The 27,556-nt window shown below is 38.6% G+C and overlaps 1 protein-coding gene across 3 annotated transcripts in view; it reads left to right on the forward strand.

Moving 5' to 3' along the window:
- The window catches only part of SMAD2 (SMAD family member 2), a 52,495-nt gene that overhangs the window by 20,253 nt on the left and 4,686 nt on the right, over window positions 1–27,556 (forward strand). For 2 of the 3 annotated variants that reach the window (XM_072859082.1, XM_072859083.1), the window contains exons 3-10: window positions 16,146–16,235; window positions 17,357–17,550; window positions 18,037–18,171; window positions 21,302–21,376; window positions 23,203–23,256; window positions 24,324–24,536; window positions 26,316–26,453; window positions 26,623–26,767. In XM_072859082.1, coding sequence (XP_072715183.1) covers window positions 16,146–16,235; window positions 17,357–17,550; window positions 18,037–18,171; window positions 21,302–21,376; window positions 23,203–23,256; window positions 24,324–24,536; window positions 26,316–26,453; window positions 26,623–26,767 — 1,044 coding nt within the window. The remainder of the gene's footprint in view (window positions 1–16,145; window positions 16,236–17,356; window positions 17,551–18,036; window positions 18,172–21,301; window positions 21,377–23,202; window positions 23,257–24,323; window positions 24,537–26,315; window positions 26,454–26,622; window positions 26,768–27,556) is intronic. The other variant, XM_072859084.1, reaches the window with a different exon arrangement.

The raw sequence follows: 27,556 nt of genomic DNA on the forward strand, positions 1-27,556 counted from the left end.
TGACACTACCTGCCTCTGTTTGAAATCTACTCTTACACATTTCCTTGAACTACAAAACTATGTTAAGCCTCAAGTTAAATTACGCTTGCTTTCTCCTGTTTGATTCATAGCATTGGTGTATTTGATATGTAGGGTAGGATGCAGGATTAATATGAGCATAAGATAATACATTTTTTTCTAATAGCATATTTTTCCTCTACCAACACTTCCTACTTGAAAGGCCACTTTAGCAGCAAGACCATATTTCTGATATCTGTGTACAGAAGAATATATATGCATCAGTAGGGCACTGCCTAGACACTGTATTACAGCAGTTGGGGCCTTGCTCTAGTGCAGGTAAGTCATTCTTTAGAAGATGAATTTGAAGACTTAAGTTTTCTAGCCTTCTAATGCAGTGTTGATTGAAATTGAGTAGTGATTGTGTTCAACTGTAAGATTTTATTAAAAATACTAAAACATAACTGTTAACTCGGTTTGTACAGCTGTGGCTGATGTTGAGGACTGAATTGCTGTAACTAAGGTTAAGCTTTAGTGTAGACATAGTTCAGGTTACAGCATCTTACAATATTGATGTCATCCTGAAAAAGGAAGTCTTAGAGTATTAAACAAAGAAACTTAGGGCTGCCAGTTTTAAGCTTGTGCAATTCTGGAAGCCATGTGACTTATCCACATAATTTGTTACAGTGTTGGTATGCCAAGCAGAAAGCATTGATATGTCATTTGAGGTAGGTCAACATGTAAAAATATAAATGTGCAAGATACTTAGCCAATAGCAAAATGCTGCCTAGCTTAAGGGAGCTTGCCTCTTGAGTCAGGAGGAAAAATTGTTGAATTTTGAGAACTATGTTGTATACTAACTAGAGCACTGGATAAAGGCTTGGGGGATGTGAATTCTGGCCTTGGCTCTGCTGCTTTTTCCCAGGTAACCTTACAAGTTTTTAATTTGCTGACACTTTTCAGTCTATAAATTGAGATGAATTTTTGTAAGGCATGTGATAATGCCACCTCTTCACCTCCCTGGTATAAGCTGAATTATTTGTTTAGGGAGTGTAAGTTTAAGGCATTGTTCCCATTGGAGGAGTATCAGTGATATGGAAAGCAAATTTAGGAGTGAAAAGTTGTTGGAATTTGTGGAAGTTTTTTAGCTTTAACTTACTGTTGCTCCTCATTAGGATTGCCTTAATGGCAAGAAGCAGGAAGAGTCAGAATCAAAAATAACTGTTAAAGCTTGCTTGATTTTTTTTTATATGCCATTAATTGTTTGGCAGGTTAACAACTGATGTTGGGGCTGCTGAATTTTAAGCAAATGAAAAATAGCTACTTGTGATTACTTTAGTGACTTACCTGGTCACAGTGGATCCCGGTACAAAGCTCTAACTAGGAAGAATAATATCTGTATCTGATACTTCATGCTACCATTAAGAAGACATGTTGGTCTTTCAAGAAAAATATGTTGACTGTGCTTTATTGTCAATATTGAGCCCTGTTTTATCTCATAAATAGTACTTATTTTTCTGCAATAAAGGAATCGGGGCTTTAGTCAGCCCAAGTCAATGCTAAACTATTCCCTGGTTTACTGTGGTAATTAGTGTCTTTATATCAGGCCAGCTATTCAGTGTGGCGAAGATTCCTCTCCTCATTATATTCTTCTTTTGTAGAAGTCAGCCAATTTAGTTTTCTTGGTACTGTAACAAAACACCTGAGCACTGTTTTTTAATAGTGTGAATGTTTTATGACAACCAGAGCAATTTTACAGGAAAAACTTCCCAATTGTGTAGCTCAGGCTGTTAGTCTAGGAAGAATTTATAAGATAAACAACGTACTGCAGTTCTCTTACTGCTGCAGCTTTGAACACAAATAGCTAGTTAACGGGTTCCCTACTGATTTAATCTTGCTTGTAATCTACACCTGCTAATTTAATAATTTCCCATGTCTTGTTTACTACTTGTCTCTGTTCACTTACTCTGACTTGGTTGCAGTGCTGATTGGTGGAAAACTTCTAAAATTTACAGTATACAATGCCATAGTATCATAATGAACAGCTTTCGTTGGCTTCTGTCATGCTGCATTGTTTGAAGCAGACCGACAGGATACAAGAGAACAATTGGGAGCTGGAGTAAGTTCACATCTCACTGCATATGCTTAAAAATTGGCAGAAGAACAATGAGATTGGGGAAATCCCCTTGGACAAGTGCTGCACAGTAATCTGACTTCAGTGTTTGTTCAGAAAAGATCCCCCAAATTGTGGCTTTTTATTCTGAAACATACAAGCAAGTTTCAATAGGTCAAGAATTGAAAGCTTTCATTTGGAGCCTTTGCCTGCAACTGTAGGTAAACTGACCATTTCTTTGGATGCTTGGGTTATCTTTTCTTAGATACTGGATAGAGAGAAGCCTGATGCAAAAGCAGCAAACTCTGAGTTTTGCTTAAATGCAGAATTTCTAAGTTACTGTTTAGTAGAATTGGTGAGTTACATCCCAGAACTGGTCTTCACTTCCTCTTAGTTTTGTGGGAGGCTTCAAATCAAGTTCCTCTGATATTTGAAATAATTTTAACTCATGCTATAGTCTGGAAATTTTGACCAAAGAATGTGGAATCTTTCAGCTTTGTGGCATGGAAAGTTGTGTTTGAAATGGTGTTTGAGACTTGGGTGTTTACTTGAAAAAGTCTTTTCTTTAGTAGACAACTCAAATGTTAATTTCATGGACTTCAACTGCATTTTCCAAGAACCACTTCTGAACCTTGCTGTGTTTGTGTGAGCTTACAGCAGTGCAGCATTCAACTACCAAAGCTTATTGATAGGTCTTGTCTTTACATCTTTCTGTAATAAATCTCCCCTTCTGTTACAGCGGGGGAGACTTGAATATAAACTTAAGGGCCGTATTGGGGGAGGAATTCAAGTGTGTCCCTTCTGATTAATTCCACAAGCTAATAATGAAAATACCTTTTTAGTTCATTTGTATTTAAATTTTGGGTGTCTCATGTTCTGCGTATGTCCCATGTACCTGTCTTGCAGACTGATGCCTTGTGTAAGCACAGATAGTAACCAAAAATCAATATTTTGCTGTCCCCTATATGTCTTAATTAGATGAATATAGTAGGAGAAAAGAAGGCCTACTAAAGTGATTTGCCTGTTGCAAGCTGCATTGGTGGCAGCCATTTTAAAAATGCTTAATAGTCTGTTCAATGATAGGAAGACATTTTTACTGGAGCCCAGTGTCAAGGTGTTTGTTCATCATGTGGGAACCCTTCAACGTTTTGGCCAACAACCACAGACATTTCAGGAGGGATTTAAGCAGCTCTCCTTGCAGCGAGAAGCCACATAACCGTTTACTTAAATGCTAATGTTCCTCAAGCCTTTGAAACTTTCATCTTTTTGGGCACAGTAGGACAGAGAGAGAGCAGAGCAACTGCCACCTCAGCAGAGGGCAGATGGTGGGTAGATCAGGGTTGACTCCTGTTAGGTGGAGTGAGGAAAAGAAACTGTTGGATGTCCTGGGAAAGTGCTTTACCTGTTAAGCAATTGCATATGAAGCAAGAGTGCTTGTAGGCGTCATCTTCAGATGCGTGTTCTGGGTGTGGATCGTGAGCAAGATGATGAAGACTTTAGGACTTGTCCACTATCTTAACACTTCCTTTCTGTCCAGCTCTAGGCAGCGAAGCTCAGGAAGCAGATTTTGATTCTTGTTGTAGGGGTGTCCCCTGCATACTCAGATTTTCTGTCAGTAGTATCTAATGTGGGGTCCTGTATTCTGTTCTGGGCCTGAGGAGAGCAGAGGCCTGTAGTTAGGCACCTTGGCTATTAAGTTGCTTTCTTGATTTTTGCCTTTGCTAAGCATATAAGGCAATATAATATCTCAGCAAACATGCTAAGTTAATCTTAAAAATAAAATACTGCTTTCTTGTACCTGAACACTGAAACTCTTCAAGCCTCTTTATGGCTTCCTTGCTAGTTGTGAGTTTTCCTTAATATTTCTCCTAAAGTATGAGCATTGCTGTGAGTGAAGATACATTACTGTCAGACTTAATTTTCGTATTTACATATTTATCAAAATGATGTAACAGTCACAGCCAAAGTACAGTTCACTTCTCTTCCTCAATACGTTGCTTGGGGAAGCTTCCTCTATGGCTCAAACCTTAACTTAAATTGATATATCTTACAGGAAACACTGCATGCCTTAGTTATATAATACTTGATGTTTCTTTGAATTTTCATATCCCTCATCTTTAGAGATAGTCTCTTGTTTGGACATAGATCATGTTCAAGGTATTCTGTTCCACCAGTTTTCTTCTAGGTATACATGGCTTGGGCTGCAGCAGGGGTCGTTCTGGCATGGTGTAGTGGCTTTCCTGCATTCAACACTTTATATAAAATTAAATTATATATCCTGTGTTCACTTTCTTCCTGGGTTTCTCAAGGTGGGTGTGTAATTCACAGGGGAAGCTGTCCAGAGGCAGCTTCAGTTTGAAATGAGGTATTAAAAGATCCTGTAACTGTTGTTCTAAGAGTAATTTTTTTGCCAAGTTAGCATATTTTTTTTCAAGGAACGTGGACAAGATGAATGTCTTGCAGAGCTAATCCCTCCCCCTCACTACCCCAAATACCCACTAGTTTGAGAAGGTTAATCAAAATGTCAAATCTCTTTTCAGCTGTCCATCAGTTGCAAAACAGCCCACTCATGGTAGCATCAGCCACTCACCCACTTGAAGGATGACAGACAACTTGAGGAAAAATTATTTGACTTAGCCCTTGGTAGCTGTACCTGTTAGCTTATGGGAAAAGCTTTCACTGCACCTACTATGACTAATAGTGGTTAGAGAACCTTGAGATAAAGGTCACTTTTTTAATGTCTGTCTGGTGCTAGTCTTGAAATGTGTATGCCAAGCTCTGTTTATGTCTTTTGAAAGTATGATCTTCTATGAGATTGCTATCTGCTGTTAACAAACCAATTTGTTGTGGATAGATCAGCCAGTGTTGTGATGGATGTGTCTTCCTATAAAGATACTTTGTCCTTTGATACTTCTGACTCTGTTTAGGTCTGTTAAGGATGATACAGAATGTTAATCTGTGAAACTGCATTGGATGTCATCTTAACCCACTGCATGATATTGCTTACTAATACAAAACAGAAAAAAGAAAAAGTAACCACATGTGGTGTGAAATGAAATTGAGATGAATCTGTTAGGTTGTTCATTCCTTATGTAACTCACAAGTAAAAGAAAGGTATTTAGCAGCTTGACATTGTTCCCGGTCTGGAAGAGTGTGCTAGTCATCTGTCTCTCTAGTTGGAGCATTTCAGTGGTAATTTAAATATTAGAAAAGAATTGCTTGATCAACTGTTTTCATAGGCATGGTATAATGAGTGTGGAGGACAGATGGTGATTTCTCAGCTAGACTGAGTTGCTGAACATACTTGCTTCATAGCTGCCTGCTACATGATGCAGTGCAACATTTCGCTAGCTACCCGGAGCTCTGATTCTTGTCCTAAATGGCATTTTTGGAGTGTGTGTTCCTGGTTATGCTTCCTTTACTCCGATAATAGAGTTTTGATACTTTATTTCTTTTAGGAGGTGGTGGTCTTGTGTTTTATGGAAAGCTTTTGTCAAAGTCTGAAGACATTTTCAGGTGTGGTGTTCTCAGATGAAATAAAGATAACTTATCTTCAACATGAGTTCACTCAGACGTGTAATGAACACGGTACTTTCAGCTATGGGAATTTCAAACTTGCAGACTTCTATCTCAGTTGAAGTGCTGTATTTACATTTCTGAAGATACTGTGAGAAACTGCAAAATAATATAGCAATCAGAAAACCTTTATTGGATATCAGTGTAACAAATGAAAGCAGTGTAGGAATTCAAAGTTATTTCAAGAATGCCATCTTAAAGTACAAACTTCCACATCCTCAGAGCTTGTGGGTCCACATGATAGTTTTTGTTTTTGTTTGTTTTTGTCCTGCCTGGTTAGTCTCTATGGAACTGCTATTGTGAATGCTGTTGTACATCTGTCATCCTCACTAGATGCAGGGCATCTAGAAGTTGCTGGTTTTGATGGCTTTTTTTGAACATATGATTGAGGGGAGTAAATCTGTGTTGTGGTTCATCTTATCTCCAGTAAGACTGCTTCAGAGTTTGAGATACAAATTGCAGCTGCTGAAAGCTGTGGTGTTATGTTGGGAGTGGGGAACTGTAGGGCAAGTTTCCCAGCAAAGCTGTTAGCTCATGATTTCCATAGGCTGCTTTTTGATGCTCCCTATTTTCAGTCTCTTTGCCATAAGACTTGTGGCCAGCTCCCTGCTGACTCTTAAGTGAGGCCAAGCTGTACTGCATGCCTTTTTTTTCCTCAGGCCTGAACACCATCTCTGCGCTGCTTGACCTTGCCATTTAGAAGCTTACAAGTTTGCAGGCTGCTCTCCACCTCACTTTGAACAGAGAGTAAAGACTCCTTGATAGGATCTGCATCTGAACAGACCATATGCACAACAAAAAAAGAAATAAATATTTGACTTCTGCTTGGTTTCCATGGCATCCGTGGAAAAATTGCTCTTGAACTTTGAGGTGCTATCCTTCCAGCATCTCCTAGCATCAAGAGAAAAATAAAGGTAACACTGATTGTTGTTGGCTGCTTTATGCTGACAGCATTGGGATAGTATGTCAGGATTTGGGAGAAGGGAGGAGGATAAAGTGCTTTGAAGAGGCCTGCGTTATATGTGTATTTTTGCCTTTGTAGGCAGTTTGTTGAACATGTGACCAGGAAGAAGTGTGCCTTTAGAAAAGGCAACAGAAGCATATACTGTTCATCAAGATGACTTGTTACTGTGGCACTCTGCAAAACTGGAAGAAACTAGCTACTGGCCCTGAAACAAGCAGTGGGTGGCTCAGATGTTAGGCTATAACAGTGTCTTTTGTACCTCACATTCCACTTTTGTGTCCCCTGTGGACATCCTTAAAGTTTAAGCTGAAGTAAATGGGAGTTGTTCAATGACTTTTCTTTTCCCACAGTGTTAGAGAGGTTACTTGTATCCTGTGTCTCCTGCTTTTCTGGCTATTTCGATGTGTTAATTTTTAGCATACATCCATTTATAAGGAAGGTTACTTAAATCTTTTTTTTCTCAGTTCAGATGCTGCATTTTGTATTTGATGTAATGATTTTGAATGTATTGTATAAAATTATATGTAAATGTTATTCATAAAAGAGTTCTGATTATGAGAAGTTGTATAATGGTTCCTGGTTTATATTCCACTAAGTATTCACATACATAAACGTTTCTTCCTTGGATGTAGTATGTCCTGAATGTGTGTGCAGGGAGGAGGGAGGCACAGAAAGAAGGTACAGTTAGTGTTTTGAGCAAGTAATCTTTCTGTGTTGCATATGCTTGAAGAAAAAATGTCTGCTTTTGGATTCTGGGGGAGAGGGTAAACAAGATGCTTTTATTGTTATGTATATCAGACCAAATGCTTAAATGAAAGTAAACCTAAGGGGTTGGAGACGCTTGGGGAAGCACTCATAATTGTGGGAGCTGAGTGCCCCAGCTGCCACTTCTACTATTGTTTTGTTGAGTTTGTACTGAGAAACCTGTGCTTTCAGTTCTGCGAGAGCTTTCTTTTCTGAAGTCCAGGACTCTTAGACATTACTTAATATCCTTTTCCTAGACTTAACAGGCTCTGTTTCTGCTTTGAAGAATGGGAGAATCTGTTAGCAAACTAACTGCCCACCTGTACTTATGTGTAAATATCCATTTACTCTGGTTGCTAATACTACCCTTAACAGAACTTTCCTAGGGGTCTGCTTTTCTACCCCAGTGTCTATCACAGAATGGTTTCCATGGTAGAATCTTGTCCAGCTCCTCTTAAGGATGAGTGCCATTGCAATCTGTGTATATCGTTTTTAAGAGGAATTCACATTTGTGCTTTTTATTCAGCATTGGTCAAGATATTAGCTCATACCTCTTGCAGGTGCTTAGAAGAAGAATCATTATTTCATGCTGAATAACTGAATCTTTACATTTTCTGTTGCAAGAAAATGAGATCAGGACCTCTGTGTAACTTCTCATAATTCACAAGCAGGAATGAACTGCTGTAGCTTTGAGTCATGCTATTTGATGAATGTGTATGCCTGGTTATGTACATTTAAGTGAATAGATGACATTTTGTCACTGTAATATGGGATGATGGAGATGCAAGTAACAATCGGTCAATTCTGCAGGGATACAGAAATGATGTAGGATTCAAAGAGGAGTAGGGTAGATATCTCATGAAAGCAACAACATTTGTATTGTTATTGCAGATCTCTAATGTTTTCTAACTGAGCATAGTACAAATAACCTTTTCCCTGCCACCCCCAGCATGGGCAAAAGAATCCATGAGCAGCATACATTTCAGTAGTTGAGGCACTTAGGTCAGCCAAACTACTCTTCACAGTAAGCTTTTGTTCAGACAACTGGCTATACAGCTAGCCGAGGTGGTGTTTGCTGACAGATAGTATAATTAGGATTGCTACTGGCTGGTACATAGATGTTTTAGGCTGTAGTAGGGAAAAATGCTAATTTCCAGTATATAGAAAGGACTGTCAAGTCAGAATTTAAAAGCAGCTACATATATTTTCATTTGAAACCCAGAATTAAGGAAACCATGATCAGGCAGATTTGTTAGGAACTGTCATCTGTGCTGAATACAATACTGTATGTAAGTAAGCCAATGAACTTTTTTAATTGCTGACTTCAATTCATGTGTATTACCCCTAAGCCTTTCAAATCAATCTTTCCTGTTACTGTTGTCTTCGAGACCCCCTCTGAGCTATTTCTAAAGGTTTGATATATCAGCTTTATGGGTTTTTGAACCCCAGTTGCGTCAGGAGGAAGATAACTGGATGCTGTTCTTTCATCCATCAGTCAGTCCTTTTCTCAAAGCTAGTATCAGTGGAGTAATGGACAGTGTCTTCACAGTAGTACAACTTCAATCCAGCTACACCAGTGATGAACCAGAGCCTAAGTCAATATAGCAGTGTTCCCACCTTGGTTTACTGCTCAGTATGTTGCTGTATAAAGTCTTGGATCTAAGATCTTACATAGCAAGATTTAAAATAAACAAACAAAAAAAGTTGGTATACAAGGTACAGATCTTCAATCTATAGACTATTACCTGTTTTCTCAGGCAAATTTTACAGAAGCAGCCATGAGCAATGTTAAAGCAATGACATTTGCCCATTTGTTATGAAAAAATGGAATTCCATAAATCTAGTGACCATTTCTTACTGCTGTAATTCCATTTTGGATAGCTTGGTGTAGCTCTTGAAGCAAATTATGCACCTCTTTTCTGCCCCCTTGACAAAATCTCAGTCAAGGTAGTAAGTCCAAGAAATGTTAGGCTGGTATAAAGGTTTGTGTGTGTGAAGTAACTTTTCTAGTTCAAGTGAAAACATGATCTCTTCTGTTGTTGCATTTTTCTTGTTTTAGTCTCAGTGAAAACGTGAGTGAAAACAAATGTCAGTCTCGCATCAATAGAGGAGACTTTGCATGAGAATTCTAGAATTTGAAAACTAACTTTCATTCTCGTCTCCCATTTTAAAACAGATAAATGGGGTACTATCACAGTTTACTGAAACTATTTTTCATTTCAGTCACAGCTCCAGTACTGCAAATGCCTCAGAAAACATAGGGACAGACAAATTAGATTCAGTGGAAGAAAGGCTTGTCATTATAAGATGCAGGAGAGACAAATGGAGAAGACTTCCTTGAACATGGACTTGCAAACTTGTTAGTGGCTGTAGATTCTGAAATATATGAAAGATTCCGGAAAAATGTTAGAGGTTCAGTGTAATACTTCACAAATAAGCCAGTTAAATGTCCCAGACCATTCTATAATGATTCCTGTATAATATGGGCTTTGACTAGTGTGGTGCAATTTGCATTTCGGGTTTCATTTGTCATCTTTCTAGTGCTGCCACTTCAGGTAAAAAGGAGGCTGTCAACTGATCTGTGTCTCTTAACTCCTTTAGAGCTGTTCCACTTCTTTGCAAGACTTTAAAGAAGAAAGTGGAATTGTAGTTATGTATGAATTGTGACAATATTTAACAACTTCTGCATAGAGTTTCTGGTACTTTGTATGTAAATATCTTTGAAGTGGTTCTACCTACTTTCATCTGATGATGTACTTGTGAGCACTTGATTTAGTACAAAAAGTACCTAGATCATGCAGTTTTGCCTACAATACTGTACTTAGTGTACAGGACTTACAGTACTGTAAATAGTGTTAGTGGTAGGATAGTTGCTTTGTTCATTCTGTCTCTCAGTAAAAACTGGTAATAAATTCATAGTACCAACAACCTATAGTATACTGATACCAGCCTAAGCATGTGTGTGACAGTTTTGGTGCACATAGGGTACTGTTTAAAACTCTGCTGACTTCGGTTTCTTTCAACTATAGCCTCAAATAAAACAGCATCTCTACACAACTGAGTATTATTGATGAGACCTACCACCTTTATCCCTGGTTGTATCTTCTATTTTGCAAATGCACTTGGGGAAAACATAGGGATGTCTTGGAGTGTGTGCAGTGCAGTGCCATGCATAGGCACCAGTTTGTTTGCTGTGGTCATGACTGTTGGACAGTACTTGCATGTACTTGCTTGGATCTACAAATCGGTACTTCTGGCTTTTAACTGTGCTAAGAAACTGAACCTAATCAAGCAGCCTAGGTTGAGTACCAACTTGAAGTGGCTTTTATTAGTTGGTGTCTGGACATCAGCGAGGGGATTGTGGATTGTTCTGTGTAGCTGCATCTCCAGCTACTGAAGTTTCTCATTCAGAATTACTGCTACTGCAAGCCAGGATGCAGATGGCTTTCTATACTCACTAAGATGAGGTCATACTGTCACAGACTAGTATGCTGGTTGGCAATGGTCATCTTAACCTGTTCAGCCTTATCCTGTTCCTTTTTTCACCTAGGTGGGTCAGCGTCCTTTGCCACCTAATCATACTGCAAATACAAGAATCTATTTTTGGGCAGTGTGTTCCAGTTGAGATGATGTCCATCTGTATTTTTGGACTCTTGAATGTGACTATAGTGTGTTACTTTAGACTGTTTCATCCCATGTAGTTCATATCTGGTTATTATGGATTTTGATATGGACTTTGATTCCTCCAATAGGGATACAATACACTAAAGCAAGCAATCATTGCTTTCTTATGAGTGTGGCACAAACCACACTTGTCCATGTTCATTCTTCATGGGCAGATCAATAATTCATCTGTATTTGAACAGGGACTCGATAGTCCAGTTTTGTAGTAGACTTACAGATACTATTATTCCACTAAGATAGTTTGCACTGTTGATGCTGATTGGGAACATCATCCATGATATGTAGGCTAGGCAATGCAAATACTTTTTGGTCATCTCTGATATTTAGGTTTTTCCTGTGTCCACATTTTTCTTGTGTGTGTCAGTATTTTCTGTCTTACAGAAAGGCAGTTTTGGCACTTTGTCTCAAAATTGTGAAGCATTGCTACAGCTCTTTGCTGTTTAGGTAATTTCTTGCCCAGAGTAGGGTTTTTTGGATCTCAGACTTTCCTGTTAAAGGAAATGATGAAATGGAAGAAGTGAAGGCATACTGTGTGCTGTTGCATGCTGATAGCCACGTTAAAGATTCTTCTTGCCAGAATTGTACAATATAATCTGAAATGCTGCTCCTTATAAGCAGATGAAAAGTCAGGTTGAAACACCAACTCATGCAACCCTTTCCACTTAGGGAAAGGCTCTGACTGAAGTAGCTCTGATTCCACCCAGTAACAGCTTGTGTGACCCTTGCTTCACCACATCAGTCCTCTGGTCGGTCCCGAGGTAGGAATTGCGGGACTGAGTTGTCCCAGGTTTAGTGTGTAGCAGCTTAACCAGATGTCTGCTAGACTTTGACTCTTCCCTAAAAATCCCTGGCTCTCAAAAAGTAGTTGTTATTCCTTGCAAGTATCCTTTGAGTATTTCTCATTTCTCTAGGAAATAGTTTTCTTTTGTTAGAACTTCAAAACACCTGGGAAACTGAGCCAATTCGATGCTTTATATCTCTCAAGTCCTTTATAATAAATTCACTTATTTTGTGGAGTCTCCAAAAGCAGCAATCTAGTATTCAAGCAAGCTTGCTCTGGGAGTGCTAGAGGCCACAGAACATGGTGACTTGCTAATCTAAGCTAGTGTTGAAAAGATAAAAATATTAGCTTTTTGTATAGTTGACCTCGTTTCTGTCAACAGACAAATAGTTTTGAGAACAGCAATGAAAATGCTCCTTGGAATGAAAGTATCTGCTCTGGTGGGAGGAAGTAATTAGCTTTTAAGCTTGTTTTTTGGAGTATATTTAAGTGCTGTCTACACAGGAAAGATTTTAGTACAGCTTGGATTGAGGAGCCAAATTATATTTTGGAAACAATGATGGCTTACCAGTGCAGCAGTATACAGTGAGTTCAAAACCAAAAACCCCTGTTTGGTAAAACATGAAGTGTGCTTCTAGATGTCGGTTTGAGGACGGTCTGCTTTCTAAAGATGAAATGGTGATATGTCTTGGTTGCCTCCCTCCTAATAAATTAAATGTGCCTGGGAAAGTTCCCAGGCAGTGTGGCCAACTGGCTCAGGACTGCCTTGTCCATACTCTTACTAATCTCTTAGCTACCAGAGCAGGGTGGCTGCATCTGAACTGCCCAGTGCGAGTGGTCCCAATGGTGCGCGACTCTCAAACCTGGGAATTGTGTGGGAGAACAGTTATTGGCACGGCCCAGTGCTGGGGAATGTCCTAGCTGCTTTCTAGTATACATGATCATGTTCCAGGGCCTGGGAATGTTTCCAGACAAGACTTAACTTACGAGTACAGATGTTAGTCCTTGATTCTTCCAAATTCTTTATGGACTAAGGCATAGAAGGACTCTTCACATCACAAGGGATTTGGGACACTTCAGAATGGTAGGTTTAGGAGAGAATGCCTCCTATTTATTTTGGGGCAGTAATTCTGTACTACTAAAGAGGCTGTACCTCCTGTCTCCCTTTTAGATGGTTTTAGTGGTTGTTTAAACATCTTCCAGAATGCAGTCACCTTCTTTCCAGCCCACTACTTTTCTGGGATGACTAGGAGTGTCTGCCCTCCGTCACGCTATTGCTTGTGTATGAATGAACATACCATGGCCTTTCATGGAAGTTCTGTGTATGAAGTATGCTTTTTAGGTTGTGAGGAATTTAATTCTGATTTGGGGGGTGGGTGTGTGTGCATGTGTGAATATTAAGAGCCCTAGTTTACTGTCTGGGTGATGTGGTGCGGGGATGGTCTTACATCTTTTAGGTTGCATCTTTTGGGCAGTGGATCTTTTATGTGAGCAGGAGAGTGGGGAGACCGCTTCATTCCCTCAGATGTTTCTTCCAGTGAACAGTAAAAGCTGTGTTGAGCTGACTTTATTGGATTTCCTGTAGGCTCTTCAGTGTTTGATTGTGGATTATTGGGATTGGAGTATAGTCCTAGTGTAGATGAGCCAGTAAAACATGGATATTAATCCCAGCTCCAAGCAGACATACATCCTGGAAGACAGCATGTCATATAAGCCACTAAACATTGGAGCAGTTTTGCTCTAAGTGATCACTTTTTCTGTACCTCCTGACCTGCCTTCCCTCTGTGGTGTCCTGAGTTTCATTGCAAGCTATGGCTCTGTCACACAATCACTTCAGGATACTGTTTGTCTTTCCGTAGGTTATGGAATATGCTGTCAGCTTTGATAGTTTGAGTATTTATAGAGAGAAGAGGTTAGCAATATAAAATACTGTTCCTGTTCATTGTGCTTTGTCAAGGGCTATAAAATTTTACTTTTGCATGTGCTGTCTTAAGTCTTGTGTAGCAACTGCGTGGCATGTCACATTTACACCAGTGATGCACCCCACAATTTTGGGAACATGTAATCTGTGTGACAACATCAGCTTTGGAGCACTGCTTTGTATAAAGGATCCATTGCCCAAAGGTAGTAAGCTGTCAGAGCTGACTGTGTCAATTAATATGCAGCAGGCTTTGTGTCTGCTGATTGTTCTTCTAATTTAATGTGCGTGATTATCTGTCTTACCAGCAGTAGTGGTGCATATTTAAGGACACAGTACAGTGCAGGGATGCTCCCTGGTGTCCCACAGGTTGCCTGTGTGTCTTCAGGGCAACTATTTCAATCCTTACGCAGCTTCTGGCAGCCCAATGTCCTGGAGGTGTCTTAGGAATATGAAAAAGAGAGGTTGCAGGCTCTACTGATGCAGTGATGGTCGGTATCCCTCTTCTGCCCACTCTGTTTCTGGAGAGCTGTGAGGCTGCCTGTGTCTGAGATGGATGTAACTTGTTCAGGACAGTTGGCTCTTTTGAATAGCTGGATGTATGTCAGAATGGGCCTTCGCATGTGGCTCTGCTGCTCTCTAGTAGACAAAAAGTCATCTAGTACAAGATTTTACTTGTGTCTGTAATCAGTAAAATGTCAAAGGCCATATTTTATTCAACAGTTTTATTTGTGATAAATGCAGGCTGCTGCCCAAAATTATGCTCTCGCTCCTCCTTTGTAGTGCTTATGTAGCTCCAAAGTGAATAGAAGAACTGATCTGGCTGAAAAGTAACTAGAAACATTAATTTTCAGCTGCATGTTCTGTGGTCAGATAGCCGGTTCATTGATTTGGGTTGCTGCTCAATTGTACAGACATTTCAGCCTCCCTAGGATGGCATTAGAAATGAGGCGTGTGGGACAAGGCAAGAAGGGGATGAGAACCATTTGTTCCCTTTGTCAGTAGCCCACACTTACGTTTTATTAAAGCCACCATGGAACTGAGGTGGTTTCAGCCCTGAAAGTGGTTTTAAGTGCTGTGCTGTGCTGTCTGCTCTTTTGTTTCATAACACCAATGAATTTTCTCTGTGTAGGGGAAAGAAATAAAAATATGTGCTTCACTTTTCTTCCCTTGAACACTCAATCCAAACTTGTGAGTGTATCAGCTAAGCTTAGTATCTTAAATTTAAATAGCAAAGCCTATATTTAAAACCAGGAGTTTAGTGAACTTGGATTCTTTTCTTTCTGTTGCAACTTTTCAGAGGCTATTAATTTTAAAGGTAACATAGCAGCCAGTCAAACTTCAGGCTTTGTAATTGGGGAGTGGAGTTGTAAGTTGGTCATCAACCAAATTTGCTTCATTTCTGAGGTGTTAAGTCTGGTTGTGTGTTAATTCTGTAAAATAAACTGTCAGTTTTCAGTGGTCACAGAGCAAGTCTGTGATAGAGCTGATTTATGATTCTGAAGATGTGCTGCCCACTTACAAGCCCATGCTGTTTTCTTGCTTTACTTAAGTCTGCTGCTGCTTTTAGTTCGTGCCTATCAATGGAGGCTCCTTTTTCTTTACTGTTGTGATCTTGTCATTGAACCAGTTTGGTAAATAAGTAGTTGTATTTCCTTTCCTCCTGCTTGATTTGGTAATTAAAGTTTTGTTATTCTATAGTTAAGACTTAAAATACTGTACTGTAAAACTGTTAAACATTCCGTGTCTTGTATACAGTGGAAAAGAATATTTTGTTTTTTTAATCAAGGAGAGTACAGAAAATGGTGAGAAGTATCAGCTACAATGTGTTGCTCTTCAGAGCCCGAATTTTCCTGTTTTGGGAAAAGCAGCAAAGTAGTATGTGCATGGAGAATGAGATTAATGCTTAAGTGGTGGTACCTGAAAGTTAGATTGTGATGTTCAGTTTCAGCTACACATGGCCTTTGTCTGAAGTCTTAGGGAAGCTTATGTTTAAAAACAAACAAAAACAAAAAACCCAATCCAGAAACTACCCTTTAAAATTGAATTTTGTTAAGAGCTAGGCTGAGGAAGTTTTGCCTGTTTTAAGGAACATTACAACTGTATTGACTACTTAAAATCAGAGAACTTGTTCACCTTTTAAAAACATTATCACTTACCTTGAATCACGTGTTCCATTTTGATAGCCTCCTTCATATAGAAAATATAGCATGAGATGTCAGTTTAAATGCAAGTCTTAACAATGCTCTATCTTCTATGTGAAAGGAAGTATTCTGTACACTTTTCCATGTTTGACATCATGGTGTTTTGAATAACCATGTTCCATATTCATATCAATTTTTTGTTTTTGTTTTCAATTTATGCACAGCACTTGCTCTGAAATTTGGGGACTGAGTACACCAAACACGATAGATCAGTGGGATACAACAGGCCTTTACAGCTTCTCTGAACAAACCAGGTGAATATTCTGCCCTCTCTCGCATCATAGAAATCTTGTGGGAGGGATTGGCTTTGGAGGGTCTGTAATGGGATGCTTTAGCTGTAAAATAGACTAAAGTGATTCCTAGGCCTCTCATGGTACAGCATTTTAAAATATTTGCTTGCCAGTGTAGAAATTCAAGTGTTCTCAGCTGATGTTTTGACCAATGAAACTCTAATTCTGGAATATTCCTTTTTCAAGAATGGGAAGACTTGTTAAATGCAAGCTCTAATGTGATTTGGTATTTATATTAACAAAGTTGGGATACTTAATTCTTTAGACCTAATCTTACAAAGTGTTTAAACTGCTTTGTATGCCACAAGCTTTCAGTTAAATCTTGCTAATTGGCTCAGATACGAGCTACTATAAATTGTTTGTAAATTCTTCAGTAGTTAATGGTGGGCGAATTCTAAACAGGGTCTTTATTTTTTCATGTTGCATTACTTGATTTGTGTATTGAGGTTTGTCTCCCATCCCATAACAATCAAACATCTGCATTTGTGTAAGCATATGCAGCCTGTCTTAAAACTAGCAAAACGTTTTCAGCTGGTAGCAAGGCAGATGAAGTCAAGAAGATAAACTGTACAGCCCTTACAAGATGAGCATTCATGCTTTTTGCATTAGTTATACTGCCATGTGGATCACTTGGGCAGCCGACTGCTTATAGGCTTATTTGCAGTCCTGTGAATTCTTATGCGTAAAGCCATAAAGCATCCATGCCACAGCAAAGCCTTGAGGTTTAGCAGTGGAAGAGACTATTAAGTGTGTGATTATATATTTTTTTAACAACTGTCTTCATTTAAAAAAAATATATGAAGCAATCACCCTAGATATACTTGGTTGGAGGTAAAGTGGCTTTTAATGAACTCTAAATTCACTGGCAATAATTTCAGCAGCTCAAAAATAAGTTAAGACACTGCTTGATACCATCATTTTTTATCACATTTGAAGCCTTTTAACAAGAGTATAAATGTCACTAACAGTGTCAATCCACTGAATTCTGAGAATAAACTACCCATCCCATGTGTGTATGCTGTTGCTTGAGCAACTAAGAGACAGCATGCAGTCTGTAAATGCTTCTCAACATCTTTCCCATATAGATCTCTCGATGGCCGTCTACAGGTATCGCATCGTAAAGGATTACCGCACGTTATTTACTGTCGTTTGTGGCGCTGGCCAGATCTTCACAGTCATCATGAACTTAAAGCAATTGAAAACTGTGAATATGCTTTTAATCTTAAAAAGGATGAAGTATGTGTAAACCCTTACCACTACCAGAGAGTGGAGACACCAGGTAGGAAGACTGCTGCTGACTTTCTGTAGCAGCATCTGTATGTACTTGTTCAGCATAATGTTTTAAACGAAAAATAGAGAAAGATGATGCTTTCTCATGCCAGAATTACAAGCTGATTAGAGATACAGCTTTTGAGAATACCATCCCCTGAAAGTTTTTAATAGTAAAGATACTGAAAAATCTTTACTTTACAAATGTGTTGAATAACCTGATAAACACTTCCAGTACTGCTAGCAGTTTCCATGACAAGGAGAATAGAGATGACTTACCTTTGCTAATGTGGAATAGTCTTACTCAAGAGGCACCTCAGAAATCTGTTTCTTCCAGTAACTAGCAGTACAATTGCAGTATTAGCAATACTGAGAGTCAGAAAATTTCAAAACATTTGAATAAATTGTTAGATGTTTTAGATTTTTTTTTTCCTTTTAGCTCACAGAAGTGTGTATTTTAAGGGTCTTACTAATGCTTTGAATTTTGCTTTTCCAGTCTTGCCTCCCGTACTAGTGCCACGGCACACTGAGATTCTAACGGAGCTTCCGCCTCTTGATGACTATACCCATTCCATTCCTGAGAACACTAACTTTCCAGCTGGAATTGAACCACAGAGCAATTACATACCAGGTATTTTAACTCCCACCACAAACAGTACACTTAACATTGTGCCACTGGAACAAAGATGGTCACTTCATCCTCCTAAGTGATCAAATTAATTGAAAGATGCACCAATAAATCTAATTGATTCCCTGTATTAATTCCAATGGAAATACCTGAACACTGTTGTTTGCAGAACATGATCCTGTGTGAAACCACATTGCTGTGGTTTCACAATAGCTTGGTTTCAGTAGCTTATTTAAGATTCAAAATGCACAAAGGACAAAGTAGACCTTCCCCTTATGCTTTAAGCCCGTTTTACAAACATATAGGGGTTGCCAAATGCTGTGTATTGGAGATTGAGTAGTAAACTGCTGCTCAGTCTCACCACATGTAGTATGTGGAGAAAACTTTAAATTGCAAAATGGTGACTTAAAAAGTGTTTTGATCTGTAGTTCACAATCGATCAAGGTCTGTTTTGTGTATTTGTTACTATTGTGTGCATACAGTTTTGTCTTTTTAGTATGAAAGAACAACCTAACAATATTGAATCCTTTAAGAATTCCTCCTCCCCCTCTTTGCTTCTTCCTCACCCCAAAACAAATACCAGGACTAATCTGCTACAGCACACCCAAAAGCCTGTACCCTTATTGAAACATAAAATCAGTGACCTTTGTTTCCTGCCCCAACTTCCTGTTTCCTATCTCTTCAGGAAGTTGCCTGCAGTGTAAAACCAAGCAAAGCTGAAGTTTTCTCATAAATGTTTAATGCAGCTATGTTAAGAACAAGCTGAAAATTCAGATCTGAACTCTCACAAAGAATAAGATGACTGACTTGAAACTCAAATATGTGCAATGTACAAGTTGTATCTACATGTTTAAACAGGATGTTGCTTGTGTTTTTCTTTAAATGTATCCAAGAATTGAAATGGCACCAAAAAATTTCAATGAATTTGATCTCATCTGTTTAATTTGTGCCACATGTGTTGCCACCTAGGGACAGCAGATCTTTAAAGAGCAATCTAAGGTCCTAGAAGTTGGTGTTGCTTTCTTAACTTATGTATACTTTTTTGACTCAATCTGAGGGCTTTTGATAACACTTGCAAACAACATACTGGAAAGCTGCCATTTGAAAATCCAGTGCTATGGAAATGAGCTAAGGCAACTAGGTAGTTATTTGCAGGAAGTCTTGTTCAAGGTGATTGCGGGTATTCACGTGATATTCAAATGTTTATGCAGCTAACCACACCTTGCCTCCTTCTCTTTGTCACTGATACCCTCCTGTTGTATTCATATCATGGCATCTTACTTTATTTGACCTTGCTAACTTAATCTTGAATACTTAGCTAGGTTCTGATAAGTCTCGTGTGTCTTGACAGCCTGTTTCAGAGAACTGTTTTCTTTAGTGGTAGGCCAGACTAACAATGGCACTAGTTTTGCACCACAATACTGTCACAGTACTTGGTTTACAGAGAGGTTGGTTTCGCCTACAGCTGGGAAAATGGCGATCGTTAAGGTACAGGGTGGCCTTCGGGGCTGTATGTTCCTTTTCAGATTACGGATGTGCTGAGCTGCATTGTCCAAACTTCAGGCAGCATTCAAGCTCTGCTAAGAATTTTTGATGCTGCACTTGAGCATTTATTTCCAGCTGTGGTGGTGCTCAACCTCTGACTCTAAAACAGTATTAATAGTACTAGGTGGAGGAAATCTTGTCTGTTCAGACGGAGACTAGATACAGAAAATAATCTGTGCCAAAGAGCCTAGATTAGCAACTGGAAACAGGAGGCATGGGTTGGACTGGAAATGTTTATTAAGCTTTTACCATGGCTGTGGGCTTAATTGTAACAAATTATTTGGAGATGGGTGGAGTCCACTTTATCACAATGAATTCTGTAAAAATGTTCAAAACAGGTATGATTTTTGTCGTCATACTTCTTGCTAGTAAAGTTTTCCTTTCATCTTCCTTTTAAATTCTCACTTGAATTTTGTCACATCTATATTTAGCACACTAGTTTTACAAATGAACCCAAGATACAATTCTTTTGGATCACTTTTATTTAATCAACTGACTTGATCTAGTTTTCCTCTTGTTGACTTCCTTCTGATCTTACTATATTGCTGTAAATCTCAGACACATTTGATATAACTTGATTTTAATTCTTAAGCAAAAGGCTTTATCTTTAAATTTCTGCTGTTTGGTGATAATGTGATTAAATGTGTTTAATCTCTCAGATGTCTGAGACAATTCTAAGGCGATTGTAGAGCTAGTTAGCTTCAAACACTTTCACTAAAGAAATCCAGGTTTTGCCTTTAATATAGAGGAAAAGACATTTGTCCAGTTCAAAGAAAATTATTTGCTGAAAGGCAGTTGGTTAACTCATCTGGATTACAAAGTACATTTTGAATGGAGAAAAGGAACAACCATACTCTCCTGGGTTTTGAAGATATTTCTGTGGAATTAGACACAGTTTATAGTATCAGAATGCTTCAAACTTGTTACTGAGTTTACTCTGGTCTCTGAAACTCTGTCTTTAAAGAAAGCTAGTTAAAAGAATAGATGATCGTTTTAATGGAGCTTGGAAGTAATAATAATGATAATAGAGCTTGTGCAGTGTAACTAGTTTGATAATATAGTTATCTTTAATGGGTGAAATCAGCTGTTGGGTATTGAAGAAAAATGAATTTGGGGACTGAACTGAAAAATAACTTTTAAATCTAGCAACTTTTATAAGGTGTGGGAGGGTATCTGATCTGATGGTTATACTACATAGACAGCTCACTGTTTTGTAGAAGTCACCAGATGGCTTCTTTCATTTGTAATTCTACTAAATGTGAAAGCTGTTGATCACAATTGCAAAATTGTTACTCATTGTAGCAAAAGTATCTTATATTAAATGGAACAAACAAGGATTATCTGTTAATTATATAACACATTTGAGCAATTGACTGGCATACAAGAGATGATACATTTTACATAGGCAGTAAGGCAGGTAACGGGTTTGAAGTCCTACTGGAATGAAAAAGGGACAGCAAAATGAAATTCTAATTCAGTATTCAGGTATCATATGGAGCTTGTGAAGACTTGAGGACAAAAACCCCAAATGCTAAATCTTACAAATTTCCCCAGTCATTGAACCAATAGGTGGATATTTTTTTGACAGAAACACCACCTCCAGGATATATCAGTGAAGATGGAGAAACAAGTGACCAGCAGTTGAACCAAAGCATGGATACAGGTAACATTTATTTTTCACTACTTTCAAGACTTGATGTCCTGGTTTTGGCTGGGATAGAGGTAATTTTCTTCCTACTAGCTGGTATAGTGCTGTGTTCTGGATTTAGGATGAGAATAATATTGATAACACGCTGATGTCTTAGTTGTTGCTAAGTAGTGCTTACACTGGTCAAGGACTTTTCAGTTTCCCATGCTCTGCCAGGTGCACAAAGAGTTGGGAGGGGACACAGCTGGGACAGCTGACTCCAACTGGCCAAAGGGCTATTTATTCCATACTATATGGCATCATGCTCCTCTCTAAACTAGGGGAAAGCTGGCCAGGAGGCTGCTGCTTGGGGACTGGCTGGGCATTGGGTGGTGAGCAATTGCATTGCGCATCACTTGCTTTGTTTCTATTATTATTAATAATATTAATATTTTATTTCAATTTTTAAACTGTCTTTATCTCAACCCACGAGTTTTCTCACTTTTACCCTTCTGATTCTCTCCCCCATCCCACCAAGGGGGAGTGAGCAAGCGGCTGTGTTGGGACTCAGTCACTGGCTGGGGTTAAACCGCAACACCTGGGATTACTAGTTGTGATCCCTCTGCATAGTGGCATGAATTCAGCCTGAACAATGATGGCAGTAGCCCTCTGTACAACCTGGTGTTTTCTGTTTGAAATATTACTTTCAATCTTTTGTGAACAAAATAATTTTTTGCTAGGGGAATGCTTTTAAAACATTCTGTGCCATATTAAGCACATTTCATTTGTTTCATAAAAGAAGTATACAGGTCTAATTAAATCTTCATCAGAAATCTTAAAATAGATTTTAATAGTTGACTGGTTTCAACTTACCTCTAACTTTACCTTCTGGAAACAGGTTCATTGAAGTAAAATGTCTGTTTGGCCTAAAGTTACAGGAATGCTGCATTTTGAGAACCTGTCTCTTAACTCTGGCAACCTTATCACTTCTGCCATGTTTCAAATTAATTCTTGTATGGAAGGCTCTGAGAGAGTAGTAGAAACATTAAGCATTTATGCCTTTGTATGAAAGGGTTTCTAGATAATCTGCTTGGCCTTAGACTTGGACAAAGCACAGTTAATGTGCTGGATAAGAACCTCCTATGTGCTGACAGATTTGAGTGTGTGTTTGGTTAGCTAATGTTAGCAACCTTTTTCAGTTAATTGGAATCAACTGCACTAATTTGTGTAAGAACTGCAATATTTTCCCACTATGTGACAATAGGTACCTTAATTAAAAACCCCTGACATCAGCAGTCATTGTAGGAATGTTTCTATGCAAAGCCTCTCTGTATTTTGCCTACTACTGCACAAATTGTGTTGGAGAGTTCATGTTTTTCTGAGTTTTTTCCTTCCTCCTTTCAGGAAAGAATAATTTCCTCAAATGAGGAAATCCAGCTTGTTCTTTTCTAGAGATAAACCCTCTCCTTTGAGAATAGAGAGGTAATATCTTGATTGTCTTGTCCACTTTTTCTTAGCTTTTTTTGCCGAATTTGGGAAGAAGTCACTACCTTCTCACTGGAGAAGTGCATAAATAAAGTTATGTTCACAGAGCATGCATGAAGTGAGAGCTCTGCCAAATACAACACTAAGATGTTAATCGAGTCTTTACAAGGAGGGGTAGGTTCCCAGGAGTCTGGAAAATTAACTGTAATCTTAATTCAGAATAAGCATGTGACATGCTGGAAAACTGGTTGTAGGATTTCTGAGGTTTCTTATTCCAAAGAATTTTAATGTAAAACTATATCTACATAATGGTCATACCTACCTATCTGAAATAACAAGAATAATTTGCTCTGAAACAATCTGTATTGCTTCAACAGGATCTCCAGCAGAGCTGTCTCCTAGTACTCTCTCCCCAGTTAATCATAGCTTGGGTAAGCTGGAAATACTTTTAATAGTTTCTCTGTGTGTGATAACTCTTCTTTATATATATAACTACATAAAAAATGAAAAGGTACTTTTAAAAAGAGCTGTATTAGGAGGAGACTATCAGATTAACTTCCTGATGATAAACATAATAGGGCTGTGTTAATAACTTGGTAATAACTACTCTATTTCTGTAACTGTTGAGCTTCTAGCAAAGAGAAAGAATGATATAGTTGTGTGTGCAGGAATAGCATTTATAAATAGTTTAAAGGACATTAGCCTATCCATAGTGCTGCCCAGGCTTGCTGTCTCCCTTGTATGTGTGTTCTGCTGCTCTTCTCATGTACTGTTTCACCTGTGACCACAACACAATTGTTGCTCCCACATTAGTTGCCCACCTGCTTTGATCAGGTGCCATTGCTGTGTGTCTGTATAAATGCCTCAGGAAGATCAGATTCCCTTGGGTTTGTTTAAGGAATGGTGACAGGAAAATGCTGTTCAGAATGCTGAGTAAGTAATTAGGGTAGGTAAAAAGGGGAAGCAGCACAGGAAAAACTGAAGATGCACAGTGAAGATACTGAGCTCTGGTAGGGGAGAGTAAAAGGAGCTTAGAGCTGCCTTTAGATAAAGAGACAGTGTAATGCAAGGTACAGTGTAATACAAGGGAACATCATTTTCATATTAATATTTTTTTTCCTTTCTGTGGTTTAGTGTTTTATAGTTTAATCTTTTCTTTAACGTTGCCAAAATGTTTGCGAGTTACAAAAAGGCAACAGAAATGTCTCAATGTCTGGTACTCACAGCAACATTAGCTTAATCGTTTTACCGAGCAAAATGCAAGTACTGAACTATATGAGCTGTGGTCAGATTAGATCACCCCTCCTTCCCTTGCATGGAATACTGAATTCTGTTCTGTTTACTGGGGTAGGTAAAAATGACAGCAAGCAAAATATAATTTGAATAGTTTGAGGAGACTACCGCTGTCATTTCTGGAAGAGACAAATAGCAGGGCAGATAGATTTCTTTTCAGCCTCAAATTCTGTGTTAAGCTTGTCTTTTAAAAATTTTTTTTTAGACTTGCAACCAGTTACTTATTCAGAGCCTGCGTTTTGGTGTTCAATAGCATATTATGAATTGAATCAAAGAGTGGGAGAAACCTTCCATGCATCACAGCCTTCCCTGACTGTAGATGGCTTTACAGATCCGTCAAATTCAGAACGATTTTGTCTAGGTCTGCTTTCCAATGTAAACAGAAATGCTACAGTGGAAATGACAAGGCGACACATAGGTAAAAATCTCTGATCTTTTAACTATTTAATTTAATTTTAGCCATTAAATTACCTGGAGTGATCCAGGTAGGATGGGCAGATCTGTGTGTTGGGATCCTTTCACCCTTGTGCAGCCAGCCATTGAACTTCTCTCTCGAGGTTTGCCAAGGAGAGCTTGCTCTCTTGCTAATGACAGAAGAGGAAAGACACAGAGGTCACCGCTTCTGAAATCAGGGAGAAATGTAGCAGCTTCTGCTACCACAGCCATTTGCAATTGGGAAGAGATGTAGTGATGGCTGGAGCTGAAAGGAGCTGCCTTTCCTCAATCAGTCACTAAGTTGGTGGCAGCAGCAGTCACATGGCTGTCGGGCTGAGAGCAGCACAGGAGGAAGCCACTCAACTGTATGGGATTTCTGTTGCTCACATTGCTGTTCTCTGCCTTCTGGAAAAAGATGGTGCACCAAAACATCCCAAGGGGGCAGGTTTTTGTCTTTCAGGCTCCTTGTTGGATCACTCTGCCCTGGGTAGCATTTATATTCAGAGCTGCTTATAATTGAAATTTAAGCTTTAATTACAAAATATTAACATGTTGCTTAGTTTATTCTAATTTATAAAATGCAGAATGGACATTGGTAGTACTTCTTGAATTCTTTTCTGAAATGGGAAAAGCTGCCATTGAAATAACATGCTGTTTTGACATGGTCAAGATTTTCTTTGTAATGGTTAGTAAAGAATATTGTTTTCCACAGTGCAGCATCTTGATGTTAAGTTCTTCAATAAACTACTTTTTCTTGGATTCTTTTATTTAGCAACATTCACGAGATTTTATTTGTTTATACTTTTAGTAAAAAAGTTCAACCTCTTTAGTAGAACCTTCTGACTCCCTCTATGTCAAATCCAAATGCTTGTCTAATAAAATTTTAGATGTGCAGAAACCCAGCCTATGCCTGTGCTGACTGATCAAAATGGTCAATGATGAGGAAAAGCAAAAATGTAAGGAGCTCTCACTCTTTTTCTTATAGAGCAGCTCACATTTTGTTTGAAAAATAATTTTAAAGAAAAAGGGGAAGAGAAACTATTGCCTTTAAAGGACCTGTTAATTATAAATAGTTTTCTTTGGGAGATCAATTGTACATTACTTTGCTTACTTGTGCTAGAAATAACCCATACAGACTTTTTTCCACTCAGCAAGAGAACAAGATCACAATTTAAAAGTGAACAATAGGATTTCTTATGGGTATTTTTTTGTAATAGGGCTAAGTGAAGTCCTGTTGTTTTTGTCGAAGTAGTACAGAGAAGGGGTTTGCAATGTGTTGCGAAATAGTATGGGTGCATGTAAGCAGAGTGTTGAAGTGGTATACTTGTGTTTTCCCTTTTTGCCATTGTGGCCTGTGCCACTTCACATACAACACTTAATATTGGCACAAGTTTTAATTCTGTTTAATCTAATATTTTTATTTCAATTTTGGTATTTCTTTAAGTGAAAAAGTTATTTGCTAATGAACACTGCTTCCTAACTTGGATTTGGTTACAAGCCACTACATGGCTAGAAAATTCTGTCTAACTCTTTACCAAAAATTACTCTGTTTCTCCTTCAAATACTGTGTGTTCATGGGAGAAAAATGCAAGTTAATTGTGTTCTGCTACAGCTGTCAGCTCAGCAGTGTGGTCCTGTAGATAATTGATTTCTGTTGCTGTTGTAAAGAAAAACCTTGGCCTTCTCTGAAACAAAATACTCCCTTGTTTGTTAATCTGCTTGGGTCATATCATAACTAGAGTTCCTTTGAATTTTGCTACAGGAAGGGGAGTACGTCTCTATTACATTGGTGGAGAAGTTTTTGCTGAGTGCCTAAGTGATAGCGCGATTTTTGTTCAGAGCCCCAACTGTAATCAAAGATATGGCTGGCATCCTGCAACTGTGTGCAAAATTCCACCAGGTTAGTAGCCTACCAGAGGTCTCACGCAAAAATATCTAGTGAATGTATTCACTGGATGACATTTGCTTTCCTTTTAATACCTAGAAGGGGTTTCTTCATAGTTTCGGGCTTCTGTGTAGCAAACACAAGTATTCATTGGTTGTACCCTTTTGACTTTTTTTCTTTATAGGATGCAATCTAAAAATCTTTAATAACCAAGAATTTGCTGCTCTTCTGGCTCAGTCTGTGAATCAGGGTTTTGAAGCAGTTTATCAGCTTACTAGAATGTGTACCATAAGAATGAGTTTTGTTAAAGGATGGGGAGCTGAATACAGGTAAGAAAAACCTTTGCTTTAAATTTAGAGCTAATAATTTTTCTTCTTTCACTAACACACTATTTCTGTCTGGCTTGAAAGCCATACGTACAAGGTTTTTACTGCTATTGTAGATACGCTGTCTGCAAGTTGAACCTATATTTCCCCCCCCGCTCCAGCTGTGGAGCTCCTAAGTCATAAAGACCAGTAAACTGATTTTAGTGTTGGCATTGAAGTCAGCTATTGAGCAAGGAATGTCATCAAAGTTCTGTTTCCTCCCTCGGTCCTCCTTGCTTGCTTATTGTGGTGAAACCACTGACAACATCTGCAAGTTTCAGTTTGTGCTATGAGATTATTTGCTGTTTGTTAGATGTGCAGTTGTTTTGGTCTCTGTCCTGTTCTATATGGAGTATAATGAGTTCATTAGGTTGTGGTGTGGGATGCAGCTGAAAGTACCTGACAGAAAGAATTGGGTGTCACTTGGAGTGCATTCTGCAGAATAAAACAGCTGGAGAACACACATTTAAGGGATGGCAAATATTTTGGAGCTTGTAGTGGAAAAAACTTCACAGGAGTAAGATGACTGTGTTTATGTAGTAAAACTGCTAAAAGCAGTTTTTTTGAGTGGAAAAAATAGTTTATCTGCTTTTGAATAGATTCCAGTTGTATTCTCTATTAGCACAAACGAAGAACTACAGTTGAGGATTGTGCCTGTTTTTAATGTAGTATGAGAATTTGGGAAGAAAAGGCATTGACTTCTAACTGAGCAGTATTGAAGATTTCATTGTTTTGGAGAGCTAGAGATGTAGT

This window comes from Ciconia boyciana, chromosome 4, assembly GCF_034638445.1.
Source record: "Ciconia boyciana chromosome 4, ASM3463844v1, whole genome shotgun sequence".
NCBI lineage: Eukaryota > Metazoa > Chordata > Aves > Ciconiiformes > Ciconiidae > Ciconia > Ciconia boyciana.